Raw genomic sequence first — 25,959 nt, 5'->3', positions numbered from 1 at the left:
ACTTCTCATTACCTGAATCAGGTGTGTTTAGTGCATCAGAAGCTGAAAGATGCCAATTCACACGGTCTTTGGGAGATGGTATCTTCCACCATCTGATTCACTGAACGCAACTGGTCCAGGTAATCAGTAGTAGGCAGCGCACCTTAACAACCGGGATTGAGAACCCTGTGCACAAAATGAGGATATGAACCTCCAGGGTACATAATCTCGAATTCATTTTGCAAGCATTAAAGCCATACAGATGACAATAAAAGGTAGTTACATGAAGCTCCGTGTTAGAAGTTTCGCACTTTTAACCTGTACTAAGGTCACGCTACTTTTATTAATGCTGGTATTTGCTTTATTTCATATGATGTGAATTCAGGAAGTTGAATTTTGAAGTTTTGTGCTGGATGAAGTTGCATTTCACAATGCACAATTACACATTTGATATTGTAACTATAATATATAAGAAATACCCAGTTGCAAATCAGGAAATCGGAGTAAATGTAGGTAAAAAAAAGTAGATCGCACTCCAAATTAAGTAAAATGGAAACTTTAAAAAAATAGGTACGTTTTAATTAAAAATACATATTTTTAAGTTAAGTAGGGCACAGAGAAAACAATACCTAGGGAAAAGTTTAAATTAAGTAGACTTTAAATACAAAGACTGGTCTTCCTTGAACTACATAATAATTTGATGTAAAAAAGTTAAATGTTTTAAATAGATCATCCTGAGTTATTTTTATCAGTGTAACAAAACTCTTCATTAGGTAACTGAGCAGGCACCAATATTTAGACCCAAGCACAATCATCATTCAGGTGCTTTTGGTCTGCTTGATTGGAAGTCAGTCTCTCTCCAACAGACCAATCAGAGAAGAGCATGGTAACACCAATTCCCCCACATGGAAACAAGGAGCAGACAAAAATAGAAATATACAGAAATATACAATATATATATCAGACCCACTGTTTTTTTCCCACCCGAACTTGAAGATTAGTTGCATACAAACAGTTCTTAAGGGGACAGCGTTGGCTTCCTGATTGTCAGGCCAAGGCCTTGCCACGTTCTCATCCCACATTGTCAGATGTTGACGCTTCTTAAGGCGTCAAATTGTGCCGCATTTTTACATTCTTTGACGTATCATATTGATGCTACAGGTACACAAGTTGACGCCCCGAAAATGCTACAAACAGTGATAATGTCACGCACATACTTTCTTACTATAATAACTATGTGTCCCTCGCTGTGTTATGATGATTATTAAAGTACACAACATCTCGGACTAGAGTCGAACCCTGTTCTCCCATGGAAAAGTCCTGTGTCTTGTTGTACCATCCACCATCCCGTCCACTTCCTTATGACATTTCTTCACTTTATTTAGTACATCATTGCTTTAGACAGCAAATGAAGCATCAGACTTTCTATTGTCCTAAACTTATGCCTCTATCTCCAAAGCAAATGGCTACCTTAAGTGTCAATGCCTTGGGAATCGGCTGGCCCTGCATGGTACCTTTGCTCTATGAATGAGTCTACTCACTATAGTTGAAAGAATATGCCAGGGATTAACACTTCAGGAACTTACCACAATCTAAATGAGGCAGGGCCTGGTAGAAGCAACTGAAGAAAACAAAGTCAAACACCAGCAGTTGGCTCTGCATATTCACACACAATCCACCATACAGCATTGAAATGAGTAGGGCAAAGCTCTCAGAGTGGGGACATGTTTGGATAGCATTAGTTTGCAAAAGCATTTATAAATGCCCGCTACTGGGAGTACCTTGATATCTGAATTGTTGAGGCCAGAGAGGGTTGAGGGACCCGACTACGGTTAGCCCATGATTCAATTTAAACAAACAGGTCTGATGAAAAAAGGAAAACGAGAGAGAAAAAAGACAGTGGTTAGTAGTGATGGGAAGTTCGGCTCTTTTCAGAGAGCCGGCTCTTTTGGCTCAGCTCCTAAAGAAGAGCCGGCTCTTTCGACTCCTGAGCGGCTCTTAATTTAGGATTGTTTTATAGGCCTTTATTTTACCACCTTTGCAAAACCTCATGGTTTGTTTGTTGAAAATCCTTTCATGTGCAGTGTTTTCATGAGAATCCTTATAATTGCCTGATTTTGTGCATTTATTCTGTTACAAAACCATTTTTTTGTTTAATATTTAATCAAACTTTTTATTGCACAAATTAACAACAAAACAGCAAATAAATCCACAGGGCACAGTTGCTCACACAGCACCACTTTGTCCTCTACTTTCCACACTTTTGACACTCTTACTAGCTCCTCTGCCAGGTTTTCTGCAGTGTGTCTATCTGTGAACTCAAATCAGTCCAGAAGGCAAGATGTCATCTTGTAATTATCAATGAAATGGCAAGTGACAGCCATGAAAGAGCAGGTGGTTCTGGAGGTCCAGCAGTCAGTTGTCAGGCAAACTGATGGAGCTTTTTTCACCCTTTCTTGCCATAATGCGTCTTCTGTGTCATATAGTTTAGGTATTGTTGTTTGGGACAATGTTTTTCTACTGAGTAGAGAATGTGGGATTTAAAGTTTTGACAAAACTTTTAAAACCTCTGTCCTCCACAATGGAAAAGGGTTGGAAATCAGTAGCTATCATTTTAGCCAACTCTTCATCAATGCTGTGCTGTTTGGGTGGGGTCATCACTTTCGGTATAAACTGGCTTATTTTGCTTTGAGTTGCAGTAGGAGAGGTTGTACCTGCATGTGTGGGGAAGCCTGTAGATGCTGCTTCACTTGCTGTTTTTATGGGATGAGACACACCAGGATTGTAGATGTGTGCTAGCTTGCCCTCTAACTGCACTATAGAATGGACAGTTCTCATATGTCTTTGCAGGTTTGTGGTGGAACCTGCTCTTAAAGTAATTTTCATCTTGCAGTGAACACACTCTGCTTTGCTGTTTCCATTATCTTTAAACTGGAGCCAGATGCTGCTTCTCATTCGGGTGTCACACTTAGTTTCAACTACACCAACAGTACACACTCTCCTCACCGCTATCTGACAGACAGTTAACTTGCAGTGGAGCACCGCTCCACTTCTTGCCACCCGACTCTCTGTTTTTACATAATGATATGATCCCATATCCTCACATCTGACTGGCCGCGATGCCATTGCTGACCAATCAAAACAAAGTTCTGCCGTAAGCAGAGATCAGGCTGAGCACTGAGGTAAGCAGCGAAAGGAAAAAACTGGGAGCCGGCTCTCACTCGATGCGAGCCGGCTCTTCTGATTCACTACAAAGCATCGGCTCTCAGAGCCGCATCTTTTGCTCATGACACATCACTAGTGGTTAGTGGATCAGATAATGACAAATAAATATAATAGTAAATAGCATTAAATAAATGCTGCTAGTCCAAGTGTCTCTGGGCAAGACACTGAAACCCCAAAAACCCCTTTCCCATCCCCAGCAGCATAATGCCAGTACCAAGCCAGGTAAAAATCGGGGAGGGTTGTGTCAGGAAGGGCATCCAGCGTTACAATAGTTCCAAATCAACATGCGGACAATGATCCGCTGTGGCGACCCTGAACCCCTGACCCTGATAAACCAAAAAACTTAAAAAATATGCTGCTAGTGTTGGGTAATTGTGGTGAAGAGACAGTTGATTATCTTCCACTGGTATCATCTTTCTTTTGTTGACTTTAACATTTAACACGAGCTAACTAAGCTAACTAAGTTAGCAGAGCAGCTTTGCTGGAGCCACCAGAATGGTAAATGGTAAATGTTCTGCACTTATATAGCGCTTTTCTACCTGTTGGCACTCAAAGCCCTTTACACTGCTTCTTATTCACCCATTCACACTCACAATCACACACACACTCATACACTGATGCTATGCAGCTGGCCAACACTCACCGGGAGCAACTAAGTTGGGGTTCTGTGTCTTGCTCAAGGACACTTCAACATGTGACCGGAGGAGCCAGGGATTGAACCTACAACTGTGAGATTGGTGGACAACCGCTCTACCTTCCTGCGCCACAGTCACCCGGAAGGTGGCTGATGAAAACTGTGTCTGACTAAGCTAACTATTATGAAATTGAACATTTTTGTAAGACATTTTTGCCTAGGTCCCCAACAAACTCTAGAACCACCACTGGTTAAGGCAAATACCACGTAGCTGCGGTGTCACTCATTTAAATTCAGCTGGGCTGTCAGCATCTCCTTATTCCTGTCTATGGTGAGCTAGCATTTATCTAATAAAGGCGGAAAGGATCCCCAAAACATCTTTGGCACTTGATACAAATGTGCAGGTGCATTGTCAACCTAGTTTACTTGGTAAATTATTAGTTAAAATATGCATTGTAGTAATCTTCTATGATTGCATTAAGCAACCTGGGCCAATGTCAATTGGGATTGGTTTCAGAAGCACAACGGCCCAGAATAAGCTAATGTAGAGCACAGCTAATGGATAGATGCATGATGGTGATGATGATACATTCTTTAGTTATCCACCACTGGAGATCAGAGGGAGAAGCTACATCCAGCAGAGACTGTTAAAGACAACAGGCAGCCAGAAACCACAGTGGGTCATTGCTCAACTGCTGAGGCAACTCTTGTCTTTGCAGAAATAACAGGGAGTGGAAAGGGATTGTTTTTGCTTCTGTTACTGCCAACTCTTAAGGTATTTGCTTAAAAGAGGTTACAGAATTCTGGTAGCACTGAAAAAGGGAATATTCAGTGCAATAAATATGTGTATCTGTATTTTATGATTTACAAATGTAGATGCATTGTAAATAAAATTTGTACTTGCATTTGAGTATTTGTGCAAAATCACATTTGTAAATTTCTCTTTCAAGTACAAATCTTGTTTTGTAAGTACAAATTGTGATCTACGCATTTTTGGATCTGGAGTTTTGCATTTGCAGATCTCATCCTGTGGATATGAATCTTCTCACACACAAATCTTTTTTGTACCGTTTTCTCATGGGTAGGGAAGTAAAAACTTCACTAGTGACGCAGTTCTTATTTGTATGCGTATTTTATTATGTAAATTTTAAAATGTTAATTCAAATGTAAATGCAGTGTAAATCAAACTTTTACTTGTATCTGAATATTTGTGCACAAAAATACACAAAAAATACAAATGTAAGTTTCTAATTTGTAAATTGTGAATTTTATTTACAACGCATCTTAATTTGGAAACCATAAAATGAAAAACAGATACAAATATTTATTGAAACGAATTAACTCCAGAGTAAAATTTCAACAACAAAATGGTTGTTGTAAGTTTTTGTAAGAGGAGATCACATATGAGTCAGTGAGCAGAATGCATCAGCTGATAGTCTTTACCACCAACTATTTAACACACACACAAAACTACACACACTATTACCCCCTCTCTTTTCAGTATCCTCCATTTACGCTTTATCTGGATCAACTAAATGACCTCGGTGATTAAATTCAGTAATTAATTTTCACAACTCACATCAGGCACTGGCCGTAGGGACAGACCTGTTTTTCTCAACAGACAGCAGCAGAACAGAAGCTAACGAAAAGAAAAAGTAAAACAAAAAGGTTAAACGTAATTGGTGTGTGGTGGTGTATGTCTGAGGTGGTTTTCAACTGACTGCAGCATTGATCTGTGCCAAATTAGACTTGTGGCAGAGTCCAAATGTGATTACAAAAGGCATCTCACTGTGCTGGACTTGTGGGCTTTTTGGTTTTTTCTCAGTGATCCGTCCTGGTCTCCCCTCACTGTCTCTTTTAGACGCACAGATACACAAACACAGAGCCAGTCCTACATCTAGGAGACGCCTAAGAGCACTGGCTTGATAGCAGCAGCCAGACGTATTTGTTGAATTTAGTTGATTAATGAGGAATGAATCTTAAAATGGCTCATAAAAAATTGTGGCACGCACTAAGAAATGTAAATATTTAAATATTAGGTCAGTGGTAAATATCAGTCTAATTTTATGCTGTGCAGTCATCATTATCATCACCCACATTTACATAATTTATTCTTTCATTCGAGATTCACCATCTTTAAATGGTGGATGGGATTGAGTGTCCTAGTGATTTTGGGAGTTGCCAACAACACCAAGAAAGTAACCGCTCTGGTGGGGAAGGAGCCAAAGCAGGTGTGGAAGGTGGAGTGGCATCAACTAGATATAGTTGGACTCCCATCCACGCACGATACTGGCTCTGGAACCAAGTCCCTGGAGAGGGGCTGGAGTCCGTTCCTATCCGAAGCTGCTCAGATTGAGATGTGCAGGGTGGGGGATACTCACAAGTACCTGGCTGACTGCCGCAGAGTTGCTTCACTGCAAATGAAAGTGACTGGGAGGAAGCTGTAACTTATGGACTGAACAGCAGTTCCATAGTTTTGCTGAGGTACCAAGCTCAACCTGTGTGGTTCTTTGTAATGTTGAGAACAGAAGTCCAATAACAAACTTCATTATGCTTTTGTACTTGAACCCACAACACTTTAGACTTCAGACTGATCAAAAGCTCTTAGGTCGTATTATCAGATCTGGGGCCATGTGTCTTGGACACTTAGGTGAAGAGGGAAGCAGAGCTATCAACTGACAACCGCCTGGTGAGTTGGGTCAGCTGACTGTCCTTTGGGACAATAAAGCTGATTTTAAGTCATATTGTTACAATGAGTGCTTCATGTTTTTGTGGGTTTCTTTTTTGATGCACCTGTTGCACATCAGGTGCAAAGATTTCTGATGCAAATGCATATTAGTGTGTCCACTCGTGTTTGATGTCTTTGCGTCTTTTCTCTAATCATTTGTCTTGCAATAAATAATTTATTCTGTCAGTCTATTATGAGAAGGAAAAAGAAAAACTAGACCCAATATCCCAGACCCCAAGATCTTGTGTTTGAATTGCTTGTTTTGATTAACCATCTTTCTAAAACCCAACAATTTTAACCAGAAACACAGTAAATCCTCACATTTCCTAAGGTAGCTCATGAAAATGTTTGGCATTTTTGCTTCGGCTGTTATTTATACGAGCAGTCAATTATCACAATTGTTGTATTGATTTCGGCAGTTTTTTTTTTTTTAGTTTGAATAACTGAGTAATCATCTAATTATTTCATCCCTACCATAGAAGATGGAAGTTTTCAGCATCTCACAAAGTTGACGTGCTGTGCAGATCAACACAGGCCAGCATCAGCTGTTGTTGCCAGTTCAGGCTGCTTGTAATCATAATCCTAATTGTAAGCCGACTCCATTTGAATCTATAATGATTACTCTGTCTGCATGTATAATACACAGTAGAGTTAATTTGGGTAGCCAGGACAAAAGAAGCTTAGTAGCTTGTGTGAAAGAGCCATGCATAAAATCATCTCCACGGACAGAATCTGTAATTTTGCCATCAAATTGCAGGCAGAAATGCACCAGAAGGTCTTAGTTCTTTCTGGCTTTCAGGTGAGATAAATACAAGCAATTATCTAATGATCTTTCAAATAGCTTCCTTAGAGCACAAGTGGAAGCTGTTGGATCAGTGTGGCCTATGTACCTTCAGAGAAACTACATAATAAAGAGACAACAGCACAGCTTCTCCCCCCTACCTGACTTACGTATTGATCTGCAGGAAAGTGCACGGCTTGCAGAGTGTGAGCCGAAATTACTCAAATGCTGCAGCAACAACCCGCAAACAAAGCAAACAAGTGGCACATCACTGATCTTCCCATGCACAACTAGTCCAGCAGTTGTTGAAGCACCGAGATGCAGTGACAGAGTGTGATCACAGTGTTCCAGTCTTAATGAGAGTGCCTAGTCTTCAGTGGAAATGTGTAGGCCCTGTTGCTAGGGCAGGATGACAGATGGTTACATGTGTATATCAGGCAGCCAGAGCTACTAGTCCAATATTTTGACAGCATTTTCAGTCACTGATAAGCAACAGTGGAACACACACGTTTTAGTCTTGGCTTTAAGCTCAATATGAAAAAAGAAAAGGTAGAGGGGCGTCTGTTTTTGTCAGGGTAAAGCTGACATTGCAGTCTTAGTCTAGACTTTCCAATGACTTTGATTAGGAGAAAGGAGGTATTGCTCTATATTATTTTTCATTCAGCCACTCCACTCTGCTACGTTCCCTACAAACCATCTGTGAATACTCTAAATGCTCAGATTGTGTGATTTTCATGATCGGACCAATTTGTGATCATCACAGAGTACGTTACATCAAATTTGTTCTTCACATGTCCCTCAGGGGAGCCACATGCACCACCAGGGGAGCTAAAGATGAATGTCTTGCTGAAGGACAGGCCTGGTGCATGGGCTGGGATTTGAACCGGTTGACTTCTGCACCCCCAGCCTGAGGTCCTACCCACTGAGGCATCAGCCACCATTATTTCTGAAAGTACTCACATATGAACTTTTTCTGTGCTGTGAGCACAGTAAATGAATATCATTTCACTTTTTGGGTAATTTGGTCCAAACTAATCTTCAGATACAAGAATTTCCAAAACCAAATGGTCCAAAAATCAATTTCTATAAAAAAAATTAGACACTATACTGAAAACAAGCTGACATAAGGGTCAAACATGTTTTATCTGTAGAGGACTGCACATAACAGCCTTCTTAAATTCTTTAATACCTTTCTTAGCATGTCATCTTCTGTGCACAGGTTGAAAATGGTAAGTTCCTGTTTTATTTATTTATATTTAAGTCATATTACAACAGCAAAAGTGCCTATCCATATTGTTTTTGGTTTTCAGTGGAAAAGTGTGTGTAAGAAAATGCCTGATGGACCTAGAAGCACAAAATAAATCCTGTTAAAGAAAACACTAAATTGTTTCCAGACCTCCACTTTAGTCCTAAACTTTCTGTACTCATTAGCCAGAAAAACACAAACGGCAAAATCCGTTGCACCCCAGTGCAAAGTCTAGAGAGCTGTCAATGTCCAAACAATTTACATGGAGTTACAAGCACAAATCTAGACTCAAATTGTGACTGGCACAAAACTGGATGAATATACAACCATCCAAGCAGTGACTCAAAGAAAAAAGATCACAAAATGTAATTCAACTGATCCCTTCTGATATTTGATATGCTGTGTTCGGAAAAAGTGATCAGATTACTTCATGTTTGATTTCTGTGTCTTACGTGGAGAATTGTGTGAAGTGTTTTGCAAGAAGTGTCGTGTGAGGGCGGCAGGAATTAGTTTATAGTGTTGCAGCTTGAGTGACACGTTTCAGAAATTGTGAATCGTCTAATTGTGAAGATTTGGTGTGAAAGCTGCTGTAAAAACCTGTGAACACAACAGAAGCATCTTGGGATTCAGTGTCCTGCCCAATAACACTTTGGAGTATTGACTGTGCCCAGGGGATTGAACTGCAATCCCTGCGGTTAGTGAACAACCCATTCTACCTTTTAAACCTCAAGCAATCCATACACAAAGAAAGAAATCACATTTATTTGTCTGCAGCATCCCATCTGTGGTTTGGGTCAGACCAGCGATTCTCATCTACTTCACAGACGTTATTAGCTTTAACCAGAGAGTGGAGAAAAAAAAAACCCTGCATGATTTATCCACCTCCTCTCCTGTGTCCCGTTCGTCTACCTTCATGTCTTTGTGGATCTATGGTTTGAAACAAGGGCGAACATATCCATGTTTTTTTTTTCTGTGTATTCTGTGTGTGAACAATTTTGATTGTTAATGTTTTCACCTAGAAAATTAAGTGTTAATTGTGTTCCAGCTGTGATGACTAGAGTTGATAATAATTGCTTTCTCGGTGGATTTGTGTGTAAAGTTTTATCAGAAAAAGTTCGACAATTCTTGATTGTGTGAAAACGGGAGCATAGTCTTTATATTTTGAAGAAGTAGATGCTGTCATGTTTGTAATGGTGTGTAAGCGATCAAAGAAAAGCTGTAAAACTATTACATAATGCTCTTAATCGTACTTATTCTTCACATGCTTTGTGTGGCATATCAAAGAACAGTGGCCAGGCTCTTTCATGTTAGTGCACGTTCCACCAGATGTAACACATCCTTAGTGTGTTTCAAAAATGACATCTTCACTCCACAGCATCAAAGACCTGCAAAATACCTTCGCAGAATATTCCCTCTGCTCAATCTCTTGCACTTCCATATGGCCTTGTCGTGCTGCTGGACACAGATAAAACACTTTTGCCTGTAAGATCCTTGTGCATGCAGGGTGGCTGCTTCGTTCTCTTCCACTCTTTCATGAACGTCTTTCATCCACGCATCCGTACACACGTAGAATTGATGTCGGCACAAGATCAGTTCACATTGCAAGAGAGTTCGTAGCAGTGTACTGTAAACAAGACACTGATTTCCCCAAGAACTTTTTTTGCTTCATGTCCAGCTCTCTGCATTGTCCAACCAGCAGTGATTCTCCAGACATTGTCTAGATATCAGGAAATGGCTGTAATAATGGAGTCTCTAAGTGGCCATTTGGAGGCTGTAATTTAAACAAAGTGTGAATTAAGATATTCACCATTTAACATTCGTAATAATATCGCATTTGTCTTAATGCCGAGGCACTTTTTAGTGATAAAGTAATGACTCAGAAAGGCTGGCACGATAGCAGCAGCAACTTCCAGTAGGGCAGCTGCAATGTGTCCCAAGAATATAACATGTAGACCTCATGTCAAGAAGGTACAAAGGCCAGTCTTTTAAGAAAAGCTTTCAAAGATATCAGTGGTTCACAGGTGTGTGTGCGTGCGTGTGTGTGTGTGTGTGTGTGTAAGACCAGAAGAGAATTCAAAGATAAAGTTCAAAGTGTTGCACTGAGATACAAAGACAAAACTGAAGTACGGTTTCAGAGTATAGAATGAGGGGCTGATAAATAAAGAAACAGCAGGAGTGAGTCAGCTTCCAAGTGTCACACGTATCTAACAAAATTAAGATATACACTTGACTGTTTGCATTTGTTAATGCATCCTTATGTTTGCAATTTCTTACCTTGAATATTTGCAATGCACTATCACTCTTAGAAATATGGGTGCACTATAAAAGGCCATTTCTATCCCCCAAGGTAGAATCTACTTTGTACGCTAACGTACCCCCTAGAGCTAATTATTGGACAGTCTATCTTTCAAGTAGATTTGTGGATATGGAAATTTGCTATTACTGAAATGAAAAGCAATGATATATATGCACACGAGTGGCAAGGTGCTGCATAATTAGTACAGCTATTATCACAAGGGACTTGTAGAAGGTACAGTCCCTTTTCTGAGAGTACACACAAGTCAGTCCGTGTATTTGTAATACAGACTGCATCGGTCTGTTTAGTCATTTAATCATATTCTATTTTGTAGATTAACTTGTAAAACTGTTGCTTCGATTGTACATTGTTCAGCAAGGCATCATTTAAAAGCTTAAACAAAATTGCAAAGCCATCGCTGTGCAAGCTGTTGCTTTCTTCCTAGTGGATGTACTCTCTCGCCGTTCTCTGTGCATGTCCCCCAGTTGAAAAGCCTGCGACATGTAGCTACTTTCTTAAATTTGATTAGGGTTCCAGGCATTTTTCAAGCATTCTGCAGCACAGCGATGCAGTCGAGTGTCCAACACAACCAAGAAAATAAGTGCTGCGTTGAATCACTCCTGCTCACTGTGCTGTATCGCCCTGTCACTTTGGAAGTTGTTGGACCGCAGGTATTCTTTGAGGGTGGTTGTGACAGAAGATCAGTGGTGCTGGTGGAAAACATTCTGTACATATGAAGCACGGTTCTAAAAGTGAGAGTATGAACTGAGAATACTGATGCTCTTCAGGACTGCATTAGTGTGCTTTTCGCTTCTATTTATGGCCGATTCACTAGAGGCTCACAGTGACAGCAGTAAAACCAGCTGCTACAGAATCACAGGAAGTTGGTAAATGTGTTAAGTTCGATCATTAAGGTGTTGATCATAGCACATGCAAAGATATAGTACTGTTCCTATCTTTATTAGAAAAGTAGTGCTGCAAATTTGCTCGCGACAAACTCATGATTTGTATTATTTTATATGTTATGTGTTGCAGGACTTGAACACCTTTTTCTCTTGATGAGGAATTACTGGTCTGACATGAATTACACTGAATCGGGTTAAAAACTTCTCGAAGCTTTGCTGGATGTCTCTCATTCCCATCTATCTATCTGTCTATGTGTTTGGGCACGTGTTCCTGCAGATTAGTATACATATAGATTACTATACGGTATTGATTGTGTGTTTTGCATGTGTTTTATCAGATATCGAACGTTTGTCTCAGAGGACGCGGGCCCCAACACACTTGTTGCAACAGTGCTGGCCAAGGATCCGGATGGGGACGGCATCACATATAAGATCACATCAGGAAATGAGGAGGGCAACTTTGTCATTGACAGCCAGAAAGGTTTGACATTTTGGATTTTATTGTATTTTTTAGTTGTCCTTATCTTTATATTAGTTTTCATTCAAGTATTAAAGTGTTTTTTTTTTTGTTTGTTTGTTTTTTCACATCTTCCTAACATGTATTTCATTGTTTTTACAAATTGCAAAAGCACATAGAGGCAAGACTTTAAACACAGACATTAAATAATCTACAATGAATGTACTTTACTTGTGGTCATATTCGGAGAAAATGTGACCCTGGGCATAAGGTCATAATGAGTGTGTTTGTAGGAAGGTTTTGTTAATGGTCATTACCTGTGTATTTATGGCTATTTATTGTCTATTTTTGGTCATTTTTTTTGTCCCTTTTGGACACTTTGATTATCCTGTGCCTCTTTTGGAAAGCTTCAGTTTTTCCTTTTCTGGTTGTTGTGCATATGTTTGTGGGTATTTTGTGTTTCTTTAAAGTGAACTCTAATAAACAGGAGATGGGAATAGTAACTTCAGATTTTGTGGAATCGGAGCAATGGGGGAAACATTCGTAGAGGTATGTCATTCCTGATTTGACTGATTTGTCTGCATGGGCCTTTTTTAAAAAATAGGGTTTATTTAGAAAACAAAGTAATCCTTTTAGATATTTCTAAAATATATACAATAATGTGCTGCTCCACCATGCGCCGTGCAAGACAATAAATAATTGTTGCGGCACCTGTCATCCTGTCTCGGCGTGGATGCTTTTAGAAATGCAGCACTCAACATAACCTATACAGACATGTGTACCCTCTATATAGTTTTGCTTCATGAATTATTTTTACCTCACTTAAACTTTTAGGAGAAATATCTTTAGAACCTCAGATTGCTCAGGGCCCTGTTCTTATTGTGCTATTCACCTAGATAGATTTAGCACAACCCCTGAAATATCCACAAAGATTGTTTTTCTTTTCACCATTGTTTTTTTTTTTTTTTACCTCGTTCCGCTGCCTGCCCTCCCTGCTATATTTATTTACGCCGTATAAATGTAAAAGCTCTGCAGTTTGTCAAGCGTGCCCCAGAGAGTGTGAGAAAATATGCTTCGCATTTTGTGTATAATACAGTTTTATGTCCTTTACTGTATCCACTATTCTATGGAAGAGTCTCACCAGCAGCCTTCCTCTTACTGTGAGGAGGTTTGACAAGGATTTTTAAATCCCGACAGGTCTTGTCATGGAGACATTAAAATAATCAGCCAAAGTGTGAGGCATGTTTCCACAGTAACGTTAAAAAGAAAATACCATCTGAGATTTAGAGTCGCACATCTCGACGTCCTCTGAGGCAGGAGCAGCATCGCCAGAAGCAAAGTGAGATAGGAAACTGGGTTAGTGACTTCGTGTGTGTGTCTGTCTTGTGCATGTCGGGGGTGGGGGGGGTGGGGGGGTGGGGGGGGGGTATGGTTCAACCCTTTTGTAAATTGCAACCCACCATCCGAAGCTGCTTATCGTGTTGTGGTGTGTATAATATAATGACTTACACAAATTAAATTACTCACAACTTCAGGCCAACCTGGTTCAAGCAGCTTCACCGATCAGCCACGATTTTAACACCTGGTGCTTTTTATCATGGGATCAGCAACACTAAATAGCAATCATCAAATGATAAAGATTGTGTGTGTGCGTGTGTGTGTTTGTCTCTTCGTCTCCCCCCGTTTCTGCAATTGCACACATGAAAACACATTTTTCCGTGCACAACTGAACTATGCCTTCAAGATAGTAATTAGAAGCATTTTCCGTGCATATACTCACAAGTGAATTTCAGGCTATAGCTGGAGACATAGGCTGGCCCGGCAGAAACAGACTTGGCACTTACAGCACAGAAAGCATTTGCTTGTTTCTCTTATGGTCATCGGATGGAGCAGCTCCTATTTTAATCAGTCTACACTGCCCATGTAACAGCTTGCATTTCACTCAGATATGTGCATGCAACTGCCTACCAAAGCATCTTTTTATGTTTCAAGTCCGTTTGTTTACGTTGTTATGCTGGCAACCACGGTGGTTGTGAATTGTTCTCTTCAAAAACTTCAGAAGTGCTTCGAACCCAATGTTCCCTAAAGCCTTCTTTGTAGACACACACACAGACACACAGAGCACCGATATTGCCGCTCTGCAAACGCTCTGCCCACAATATGGCTCCTATGTAAGCGACACAAGTCTTCTGCTCAGGCTTAAAGGTGGGTGGAATTACGCTGGGACATCTGACACGAACACTTACAGTACACTGACACAGAATGATGAAGTCGTCATTTGTCCCAATCTAGCAGGGACAACAAAACTAACAAGGGAGGTGGGGAGGTGTCAGTCAAACCCCGCACACTCACAGGTTTGAGCACTTGCCACAAGGGTTTAGGAAGATGTCATTGTCCATTGTGTTCAGGGCTGACATACAGTACAGCACTGTGATTGAATACCACCCACCCCGCCCCACCCCTAAATGTAGATATCATCACAATAATGCCAGCTTGGTTGAGGAGTACGGGTGTGGAGATATTGCCGGCTGCATATGCTTTTGCTTACAATCATTTGCAATAATACGGATAACCTACACTCTGTAATGCGCCTGAACACATCATCGGGGCTGCTGCTAAGAGGCTGAGACTAATCTTTGTGCTGGTTACTTTTTTAATGTTTAAGGAAATTTTTTCTTGGGGGGGGTCAGAGTGTCAGTCAAAAGATGGTAACTCATTCAAAAACTTCAAACCCAAATTTTTTTAAAAACGGACATAGTTATAGGTATAATTATTATATGGTATTTATTTGATGTAGTATAACACTGTTTACCCAAATAACAAAGAATAATAGTTAAGAGGTGATTAGCCATCTTTTGAAAGAATGATCTGCCTGATTCCAGCGGATGAAAATTCTAATGTAACAAAAACCATGAAAACACCTTAAATGTACATAATAATGCAAAGATTTTTTTTTTGTTTCAGAAGACAGTGATAGCCTCACCCCACCTATAAACAAAGGCAATCATAGGGGCCATTTTACTACAACAAAAGAAATATCTGATTAATTTGAAATTGCATGTAATTTGTGGACATCAGAGAGGCACTATTGTTATTCGAGAGACTTACAAAATGTCTGTGAACCACTGTATTACTGCAGTGCTCGCTAAAATCTACAGTGTCCATCCTAAATGCACTTCTCCATGACAACTAGTCATGTTTGAGCTTACTACTCAATTTTACCTCTCAACAAAAAAAGTGCCACAATATAATATGGCAGCTGTTAGATTGTTAACACTTTGAGGGTCATTGAGGTCCCGTTGAGGTGAAATACTGTCCTACCCGACTATCATGTGTTGAAATATCGTGGGTCAACTGTAAGTGGATGTCAAACGGCATAGGAAGAAATGCCAAGACTGCAGTGTCAGTGTGTGAGAAGTGGTGCGATGCTCACATGTTGTTGACACCCTGATGCAAACGTATGGGTGGCATCATGCCATGGCATGTTCATGTGTTGCAGACATGCAAAGATGAAAGGGAACCAAACAGAGATGCACAAAAAGGCCCCACACACTCAGTCTGCACCCGTGTGTGAGCCACAGTGTGATACTATAATGCTTGGAATATGATCCATATCTTGTTTGAAAGAGCCCAATATTTGCTCATTAGAACTGTTTTATGGCTCGTATAATGGAAGGTGAGCACATTGGACGCCACCCACCCTCTCCAACCCATCTCATTTTCCCTCTGCTAAAGATGAAAACCATTTATTGCCCCCTCCCCCCACGCCACCCTTAAATAATGGGGCCTGGTGGATCAGTGATGGAGAACAATGGGTTTGGCTGCAGGAGCCAGCAGGTTTCGAATTCCACCCCAGCAGGTGGGGCCCCGCCCAGCCACCAAGGACAACTCTGGTGCCAAATTAGGGCCAAATTAACATGCCGGACACATTCCGCTGTGGCGACCCCTGAAGGGACAACCTGAAAGCCGTTGATCTTTGAAACTCCTTTTAAATGTCCGACAATCATTCAAGCGATTGTTTTCCTCCCCTCCCACAGGAGCAGCAATGCCGGGCTCCTTCTCCATGTTAATTTGCCTGTAGCTCACCCCAGAACACAGTGTGTTTCCCTGAGATTTAAGGGAGCCATTAGGATCTGAGCAGGCTGGTCAATATGATGATCACGCTCTTCCTATTAAAACCCATAAATACAGAAATGCCCGCTCCGTTGGAGGGGACAACGAATTTACTGACAGCTAAGGGCGAATGCTGGCACCAATAAACAGGCTTTTTTCTCAGCTGGGAAAAGAATATTTCCTTGAGACAGAGTGGATAATGCAGGTGAGTGTCTTTTCAGTGAAGACCTTCTCGTATCCAATCAGTGGGCAACATTAGTTGTCCCGTTGTCTCACTTTATTTGTATCATCTAGTCTTTCCTCCTGAATTCCTCGCCTCCTATTGCGTTTGGTCTGATGTGCTGACCTGTGTCTGATCCCGGCTTTATATAACAAGTCCTCATTGTTTTTCCCGCATTCTTCTCCCTGACTTCCTTTGCCAAACACAGTATATATATTTTTTTTTTGTCCTTCACTTTTCACTGTTCCACTCCCTAACGTGCAACTCTTTGTCATCTTTCCTCTTCAGTTCTTCCAATTTCTCTTAAAGCTCCAGTCTGCTTTTTTTTTTTGGTGTGATGCTGACTGTAGGAAGCACTCCCTCCCACACACCCCCAGCCAACCCACCTCATCACACACACCCCACTTTGTCTTCTGTCCTCTCTGCTGTCTCTCACCAATCCCTCGCTTCGTCCTTACTCCCTCCCGACTGCCTTCATGTGAAGTGACGGCTGCTCGCTGACCCCAAGGAAACATCTTCTCCATCTCCAATAAGTGATGATATGTCCTGGCCCCGCTAGCTGCAACACCCCCTCTCCCACACACACACACACACACACACAATGTCAGACTCTCTGTACTTTTATTAAAAAATGACCATTCCAATGCACAAACATAGAAACATACAGAAATTGTTTGTCCCACTGCATGGACAAACACCCGAGACAGACACATGGTTTGAAACATTTGGTCTCATAGAACCATGCACATATATTACTGCGTTCACTGCCATTGTAAACATAAATGCATGAAAAGTAAGTACATATACAGGTGAAGGTGAAAACTCACCCAGGTGTGGTCACATGGGTCAAAGTATGAGCTAAATTGGTGAAATTACTAATAATAGGTGAAACTAGTTGGCCTACTATTAATGTTAGGCCAAGACCATTGTTACGCTGCACAAAGACTGTGTCGGACTCGGGTCAGGGCCAAACATAAAATATAAAATGCCAAATCCTTTAGCACACACAAGTCACAACTACAGACATAGGCAGAAACAGTGTACACACACAGAATAAAATGTGTATGTATTTGCATCTGCAGATAGATAAAAGCCCATGCACGCACCCAGAGACACAAATACACACACACACACACATCCATACACAGACCGCCACAACGCACACTACGGGGACACGTATCTCAAAGATTAGAACAGACGCTCGCTGTATGCTTTGTTCTCGGAATGTCCTGAAACCTTTTCCATGTCCCATTTTTTAACCACTTACGCAGCATGTGTTGCTCTCGTCTAAGGCTTTTAGGCCCTTTTAGATGTTTATGAAAACCAGAGGCACAGTAAAGCAAGGGATCGGTCTACGGGGCACCTCCAGTGCTCCTTGTGTATGTAACGTAGCGAGCAGGCCATAGCCTCTCTCTGTGTCTGCCTGCTGCCTTTACTGAACTGGTCACATCTATCTGGCCTTCTGTCTCAATTCATTAAGCATGAGTGCACTCCCCGGCACTATGGGAGCAGCGTGGGTGGAGAGAGAGAGGAGAAAACTTGTGCTTATAGAGGTGGTGCATCTTTGCTGTGGATATGTTTTTTGTTTAATTCTCATTCATCAGTCTGTTGGCTAAGGGTTAACTGATATTTTAATACAGCCATGACTGCTATTTCTGGCTACAACTCCTAAGAAAGACTGGCTGGAAAATGTACACAACTGTTGGATGAATTGCCAGAAATGTTCTACGGTCCTTATTAATGTTGGTCCCTAATGACTTTGTTGATGTCATGTTTTTTCCTGGTGCCGGCGCGATAACAGTGAATTATTTCAAAATCTAGCGTACGCACAGCATCTGGTTTAGGCATCCATGGATGTTGCACTGTTCCCTTTTACACCACTATGAAGTGGCCATCATGGTTTTAAGTAAAATTCGACATAAATTATCAAGACATTTAGGTAAAGGTTAACTTTTTATCAACATGACCATTAAAATCCAATAGTTGTGTTTATTGTAAGATGTGCAAACCTAGTGGCATCAACATCATCTGTACGTTATGTTTGTTATTCTGAACTCTGCAACCCTGCAACTAAACTTCATAGAAATTCTAAACTGTTTACAATCTTTACGAGACAAGGTTTCTTGCTAAAATTAGAAAATGTATTAAATTTATCACAAAGCACAACTAAAGAGCTTTACATTTACATTTACAGTATTCAGTCTTTGCCCTGGTGATACTGTGAGAAAAAGACGTAAACAGACCCTGATACTCAGCAGGAGTAGATGGAGACTTGGATTTGCTCCCCTTCCTGTCAGCACTCCGGAGCGTGGTGCGTTACTCATGGATCCTGTCAGTGAGCGATGGATTAGAAGCTGAGGGACGAGCGGGTCTAGAAGACATAGGGCTGAGACCATCCAGACAGGGTGGAAGTGTAGCGCAGAAGGTTGTCTGAGGCTGCATCTGAATCGAGGGTGGGGAGGTCCTGTGATGGGCACTGATTTGCAGAGACCAGGGGAGAGAACTGCTCCGGATTGAGAAACCTGAGGTTGCAGCTGAATGGCACAAGTGTGGATGAGAATGCGATGCTCTAGGGATGAAGACTATGAGTCGAATGAAGAAGTGATCCGATAAATGCTGTCTGCGGTGCAGTTCCGGGTGAGAATGAGCTCCAGGGGATCAAACGTGTTTGCAAAAAAGAGCAAACACATCAGCCAGAGGTTTGAGGTTTGTCTGTCTGGGTGGATGAGCAGCTATCAATAATTCCTGTACAACTTCCTGTTTGTTAGAATAGCTTTTAAATATAAGTTTAATGTCAACACTAATGATAGCATTGAAGAAATCTGCTATAAACAAATTCTTTATCGCTTATTGTTTATTGAGCAAATGTTGATGTTGCTCTTCTATAGCAAACAATCGTTCTAATTTTAGCCTTATTATATCTTCTTTTTTGTTTGTATTGCAACCCAGTTCTACAATGCAACTCCTATCAGCCCATTTACATTTACTAAATGGGCTGATGGGGGTCATGCACCATTCAATAGGCTATTTGGGTTTGGATAATGACAAACTGGAAGCAAACCACCCAGGTTGCTGTTGCTTTAGCATGTGAGCAAATTGCTTGTTTGCTTGTTTGCTTGTTTGGTTTTTACTGTAGTAAAGGTGATCAGATTGGAACATTGGGTGTTCAGCCTGAATAGATGAAGCTGCTTAAATGACCAAACTTCAACTGAAGGTTTCCAACACCAGTTTAGAATCCAAAGCCTGGTCCAGGAAAAATATGTAGTAGAGTTAATTGCCTTTGCGCTCTTTGTAGTTTGGACTAAGGGCAACAGCAAAAGTCAGGTTTAAATTGTGATGTAGACTTGAATGGACAGGTTAGCAGTGGGTTAGAACTCTTACAGCAGTTGTGCTAAATAATCTCTTGTAAAGGTTGGCCCCCTACCCCCTAACATTTTTGTTTTTGTTTGTTTGTTTTTTGTGGAGCGTTTCCACCACTAGAATTCCTGATTTCTGCCAAGTAGAAATTGGGCAGCTGGTTTATTTACACTTTCAAAAAAATGTAAAAATAAAATAAATAATCAGGTCATGTTCTTGAAGAGATTTTTCAGAAAGTTAAGTTAAATGTAGAAACATTAATAATGTAGAAACGTGGGAGAATCTGTAAAGTACAAAAACGAAGAGAATACACTAATTTAAAGCAGGTTTTTTTTTTTGACATGCACAGAGGCAACATAATAAATGCTGAAACTGCAAAATGTGAGATAAAACTACTGCAAATAAACAAGCATATATAAAGAAGATACACAAAAATGCTGCTGCCTTCTCTGATCCTCGGGTCACCTAAAGTAGACTGAGGGGAAGCTGAATACTTTAATCGGGTTTGACAAGTTAAAGTTTGAAATTATTTTTCAAAATGCTATGTCTTTCATGCTGAAGAGGAGAGAGACCGTCTGAGTGCACAACTGGTCTGCCTGCACTCCAAACCTGTGATTTATGAAAAACCTTTAGAGCATTATGAGGTGATTGCAAGGCAACTGATTTCCTACATCATGCATGAAAGGAAAAAACAAAATAAAAAAAAATGACCGGTCTCCCTTGTTCCCAAACCCAGATATGTTCAAAGATAAGTTGCCGAAATTGTGGTAAACATGCCCCCTGTCACAACTTTTGACACATGTTGCTGGCATCAAAGTCACGGTAAGCAAGTGCAGTTGCCTTGCAAAAGTATTCATACCCTTTTTTTTAGGTTTTTGTCATGTTACAACCACAAACGTACGTTTATTTTTGTTGGGACTTAATGTGATAGACCCACACAAAGTGGCACATAATTAAGTGAAAAGAAAATGATAAATGCTTTAAATTTTTTTTTACAAATAAATATCTGAAATGTGTGGCGTGCACTTGTATTAAGCCCCCTTTACTCTGATACCACTAACTAAAATCCAGTGGAACTAATTGCCTTAAGAAATAATAAAGTTTAATTTAATGTCAGTATAAATACTTCTGTTCGGTGAAGCCCTGAGAGGTTTGTTAGAGAACATAAGTGAACCATAGCATCATGAAGTCCAAGGAAAACACCAGAGAGGTCAGGGTTTTTCTGTGGAGAAGTTTAAAGCAGGATTAGGTTATAAAAAAAATATCCCAAGCTTTGAACATCTCATGGAGCACTTTACCATCTATCATCCAAAAATTGAAAGAGTGTCTGGCCCACGTCCCACGTGCAGTGACAAGTCATATGAGGGACACAGCAAACATGTGGAAGAAGGTGCTCTGGTCAGATAAGACCAAAATTAAACGTTTTGGCCTAAATGCAAAACGCTATGTGAGGCGGAAAGTTAAAATGGCACATCACACTAAAAAAAAAAACATCCCCACCGTGAAACACAGTGGTGGCAGCATCATGCTGTGGGGATGCTTTTCTTCAGCAGGGAAGCTGGTCAGAGTAGATGGGAAGATGGATGGAGCCAAATACAGGGCAAGAAAACCTGTTAGAGTCTGCAAAGGACTGGAGACTGGGGAGGAGGTTCACCTTCCAGCAGGACAAAGACCCTAAACATACAGCCAGAGCTACAATGGAATAGTTTAGATCAAAACATATTCATGTGTTAGAATGACCCAGTCAAAGTCCAGACCTGAATCCAATTGAGAATCTATAACAAGACTTTAGAATTGCTCTTCACAGCTGCTCTCCAGCCAATCTGACTGAGCTTGAGCTATTTTGCCAAGAAGAATGGGAAATAATTTCACTCTCTAGATGTGCAAAGCTGGTAGAGAATTACTTGCAAAAGCCTTGCAGCTGTAATTGCAGCAAAAGTTGGTTCTGCATTAGTATCATCAGTATTAGTAGTTCAGTATTGACTCTGGGGGGCTGCAAGACACACTTTTCACATATTTGTTTGTAAAAAATGATCAAATCCATTTATCATTTTCCTTTCACTGCACTATTATGTGCCACTTTGTGTTGGTCTATCACATAAAATCCCAATAAAATACATTCACATTTGTGGTTGTAATGTGACAAAATGTGGGTTTCAAGGGGTACGAATACTTTTGCTAGGCACTGTATTTTTTACCATAAAAAAAAAACATTGCATTGTTTTCTATTTAATGTTCCAACTTTTTGCAACACTGAAATTAGTTTTGCCACCCAATCCCTTTATGATTCATATTGACATCGCTGCAAGTGTGGGTAGAAATTATGAATAAATTACATAAATGGGAAGCTCAGCAGCAAACAAACAGTTAAAACACAGGCTTCAAGAGAAACATGGAAATTTTACAAACGTGTTTTCTTATTTATTGATAAATATAGGAATTTGCACATTATCCAGTCTGCTAGCAACCACGTCACGTTTGAGAAAAATAAAAAATACAATATCTGGATTTCGTTTATGTCATGGTTGCATGGTTACAAGTGTTTGACACAAGAGTGTTGTGGGAAGTTTCAGTATGCTGTCCTTCACATTTATTGAAGATTGCAGGTTTTTTTAAAAAAATTGCAATATATTGCAAATTGCAATATATAGATTGTGCTGACATTCTAGCAGGGCCATATGTCTTCCAATATCAAAAGCTTTTGTATTTCACAGTAGTAGAGAATGTCAAATATCGGAGCCAACAGAGTATGTCGAGACCGCGCTGTGTCAGAACGTTGTGAAAATTGGGTCAACTCTTCAAGACAAACAAGTAATAAAACAGAAAATAACATTCGACTGCATTTGTGTGGTGGATTTACAGTATGTTAAACCGCAAGCAGGGCTTTCTGAACACCAAAGGCTACGTGCTGCCTCTGTGAAATAACAGGAAAAAAATTAGGCTGTGAAGCAACTTAATTATCTGCATACAAGCTTTGGCAAAGCTTCCCCTGGTTTCCCCCTGCATACAAAGTGCTGCCTGCCGTTAGTCTGGCGTCGCTGCTGGACTTCATTGCACTGGTAGAAACCTTTGCAGCAGGGTTTGCTAAATATATGTGCACTTGTGTGTATTTAACCGTGTAGGTGTGTGTGTTTGTGAATATATTTATGTTTTTATATTTGTCTGACACACAAGTATTTGACGTGACTTTTCTTGAGGGAAAGCTTTCTCCTCTCACACTTTACGGCTGAAAATTGGAACCGTCCCCCTTCTGTCTCTTTCCCTCCCCATTTATTTTTTATCTTTTTTTTCCCTCTCACACACTCACACACACACACACACACACACACCTACATTTACCCTTAATCATGGACAGCAGTGCCAGGGATCCAGCCATTGTCACAAACACCTCGAGGCAGACACCCCCTCTGTGGCAATCTTCCAACTTTAGTGCAACATACACACACACACACACACACATGCACACACACAAAGGCAAACAGAAGGGACATACTGAACATTTCCAGTACAGAAATTATGAGTGCATACAGCATTAACTCGAGTACAACAGAAATTCCCCCTTGTTGCTTCATCTTGTTTCCTTTGTCATTCATTCAAGACTCATCAACAAATCGCTTCATGCAAATCCTCCTCCTGCATGTGTCATGCTGCTGCAGTTACACAATAAAAATAAATACATATCACTCATATCTTTAATGTGTCTCATCAGTTCTCTTGGTCTGGTTCGTAGAGATAGAAGATGATTCATGATGATTCACACGCACAGACACAAATCTGTGATGTAAGATGCAAGTGTGACCGCATGGGTCCAAATGAACCACATGACAGCAATAGCACCTGTCTGTCTCTGTTTCTGAAGATAAGGAGGATGTAATAAGTGTATTATTATACACACACACACACACACACACACACACAGACACTCACAAAATAAACAGAGCACCAAGGGGTGAGACGAATACAGAGAGGAGAGTCGTTCAAAAGCAGAGAGTGGCATGCAGATGAGACGCCCACACCACAAATGAAAGAGAGACTCAGCAAGAGACAGAGAGACAGAGGATGAAATGGATTGCCAGGATGTTAGGACTAAAAGGGAACACCAATCAATTCAACTATTTATATGTTACGAAGCCAAAATTAATCAAATCTCTTAGGGAGTTAAAAAGTCAAATAAGATAAAGTCAGTGTCTCCTAGAAATTGGTCTCTCTTTTATGCTCTATATTCCCCCCCAAAGGGAACGTTTGTGCCTTTGCAACAGCACAGAGAGGACAATGTGAGCCATTTTCAGTCAGAGTTCCTTGTATCATGTTGATTGTTTAACTTTACTGATTTTACACCTCCAAGCTGCAGAGAGTGTAAGCTGACATTCTTCTAGAGTATTGTCCACTGTCTTCACGGCATTTCTATGTGTTGAGTAAGGTAGAACACACTAAAACAAAGCAGAAGGACTAATCAAACTGTGGTTATCAAAGTAAGTTATTCCCCTGGAAAAAAAAAACAGATTTCATTTCATGTTTTTATCATCAAAACGTTTGTTTCATACAGATTTGGTCGGTTACAGTATTTCAAACGTGTGAAGTTAGGAAAGTAGACACTGTTTGCACCATATTTAAAGTGACTACCTGCTACACGTGGGGCATCAATACTCTTACTTAGCATGAGAGAATAGTTATTAAACTGTCTTATAAGTAGGTGATTTAAGCTAATAAGCAACAGGGCCCTTTCTGTTTGCATTTCTTCCTCATGTTTCAGTGGGATTCTTCCTTTAGTCAAATGAGAAGCAGATTTGATCTTTTCAGACATGCACTGCAATCCTGAACCTATAGAAACATTGCCCGCAGTACGCTGTAGGTGATCACATAGTGGGAAATAGTAGGTCAGAATGCAGAACAATCTACAGCATTTGTCAGTGGGCAACCCGGGACCAGATTCTACTGAGATTCTCAAAGTTCTTATGAGACCTTATCTTAGTGACTCATTAGTGACTACATTTCTTATAGGAATGTGAGGCTGAATGTGTCTCGATGTGTGGTGCTGTGATAAACTGCATTGCTGACTGTCCAGGGTTTACCTCTTACCAACTAACAGCTGAGATGATACCCGGCCTTGCACTGACCCTGAGCAGAGTCAGGGGTAAACCTATTGGATGGATGGATAGGGATTCAAGTCTGAAGCCAAATACAGTTGGCATGTTGCTTTAAAATTATTATAGGTACTTTGATATTGTGCTGCCTGCAAGAAGTAACTTGTGACTCCTAATCGCTACTAATAAAATCATATCACTACACATCATCTCACCAACTTAAACCTAAACAGTAACTGTAGGTTGTTTCTACGCTTATTTTTTTTTCATGCGGTTGAATACAGTCACAAAGGGCAAAATGGCTCAGGTAATGAAACCGTTACAATTTAGTGATGGGCTGCACAAAAACAATTGGGTTCGGTTTAGTAAAAAGATCAGGATTTGTCTTACAATACATGCATTTGTTGCAACCGCAGTGTGTTTTCTGTTTACATAATGAGGATACTAACACATTAATGTGAATGGCAATTTCCACGAAAAGGTTACCAGCCAACATATATCTTTGTTTTCCAAAATATCTAAGATCGAGTTGTTTTCTCCTCTGTCATACTATCCAATATTGCAGTACAACAACAATTTAAAGTTGCATCACAGACATTTTAATTTGCCTTTAATTAAAACCACTAACTTTGTTAACCTAAGTGATTATTTTTTTATATATTTTTTGCCTAAATTAAATATAGTCCAAATATATTACGAAAAATAAAATGCCACTTGTAGTTGCACAGGAACTTTTCTTGTGATACAAGCTAGAGTTTGTCTAAGTGCAGTATGTACTGCTAGTTTAATGACCTGCTGGAGCAATAAAGCATATGGATTCATTTTTAAAAGAGGACGGTCTCACTTATTGATGTCGTTATTTTGAAGGCTACCATGCAGCTTTGTTTAAAATAATACTTTCTTTCAGACTACTGTTCAATTCACACTCTGCACA

At 40.3% G+C, this 25,959-nt stretch overlaps 1 protein-coding gene across 1 annotated transcript in view; it reads left to right on the top strand.

The window, feature by feature from the left end:
* Window positions 1–25,959, top strand: part of si:ch211-186j3.6 (neural-cadherin) — a 306,902-nt gene that overhangs the window by 100,196 nt on the left and 180,747 nt on the right. The window contains exon 7 of the mRNA XM_067494964.1: window positions 12,133–12,275. Within this exon, the coding sequence (XP_067351065.1) occupies window positions 12,133–12,275 (143 nt within the window). The remainder of the gene's footprint in view (window positions 1–12,132; window positions 12,276–25,959) is intronic.

Source organism: Channa argus, chromosome 2, assembly GCF_033026475.1.
Source record: "Channa argus isolate prfri chromosome 2, Channa argus male v1.0, whole genome shotgun sequence".
In the NCBI taxonomy this organism is placed as follows: Eukaryota; Metazoa; Chordata; class Actinopteri; order Anabantiformes; family Channidae; genus Channa; species Channa argus.
This window is presented reverse-complemented; position numbering and strand designations above follow the sequence as displayed.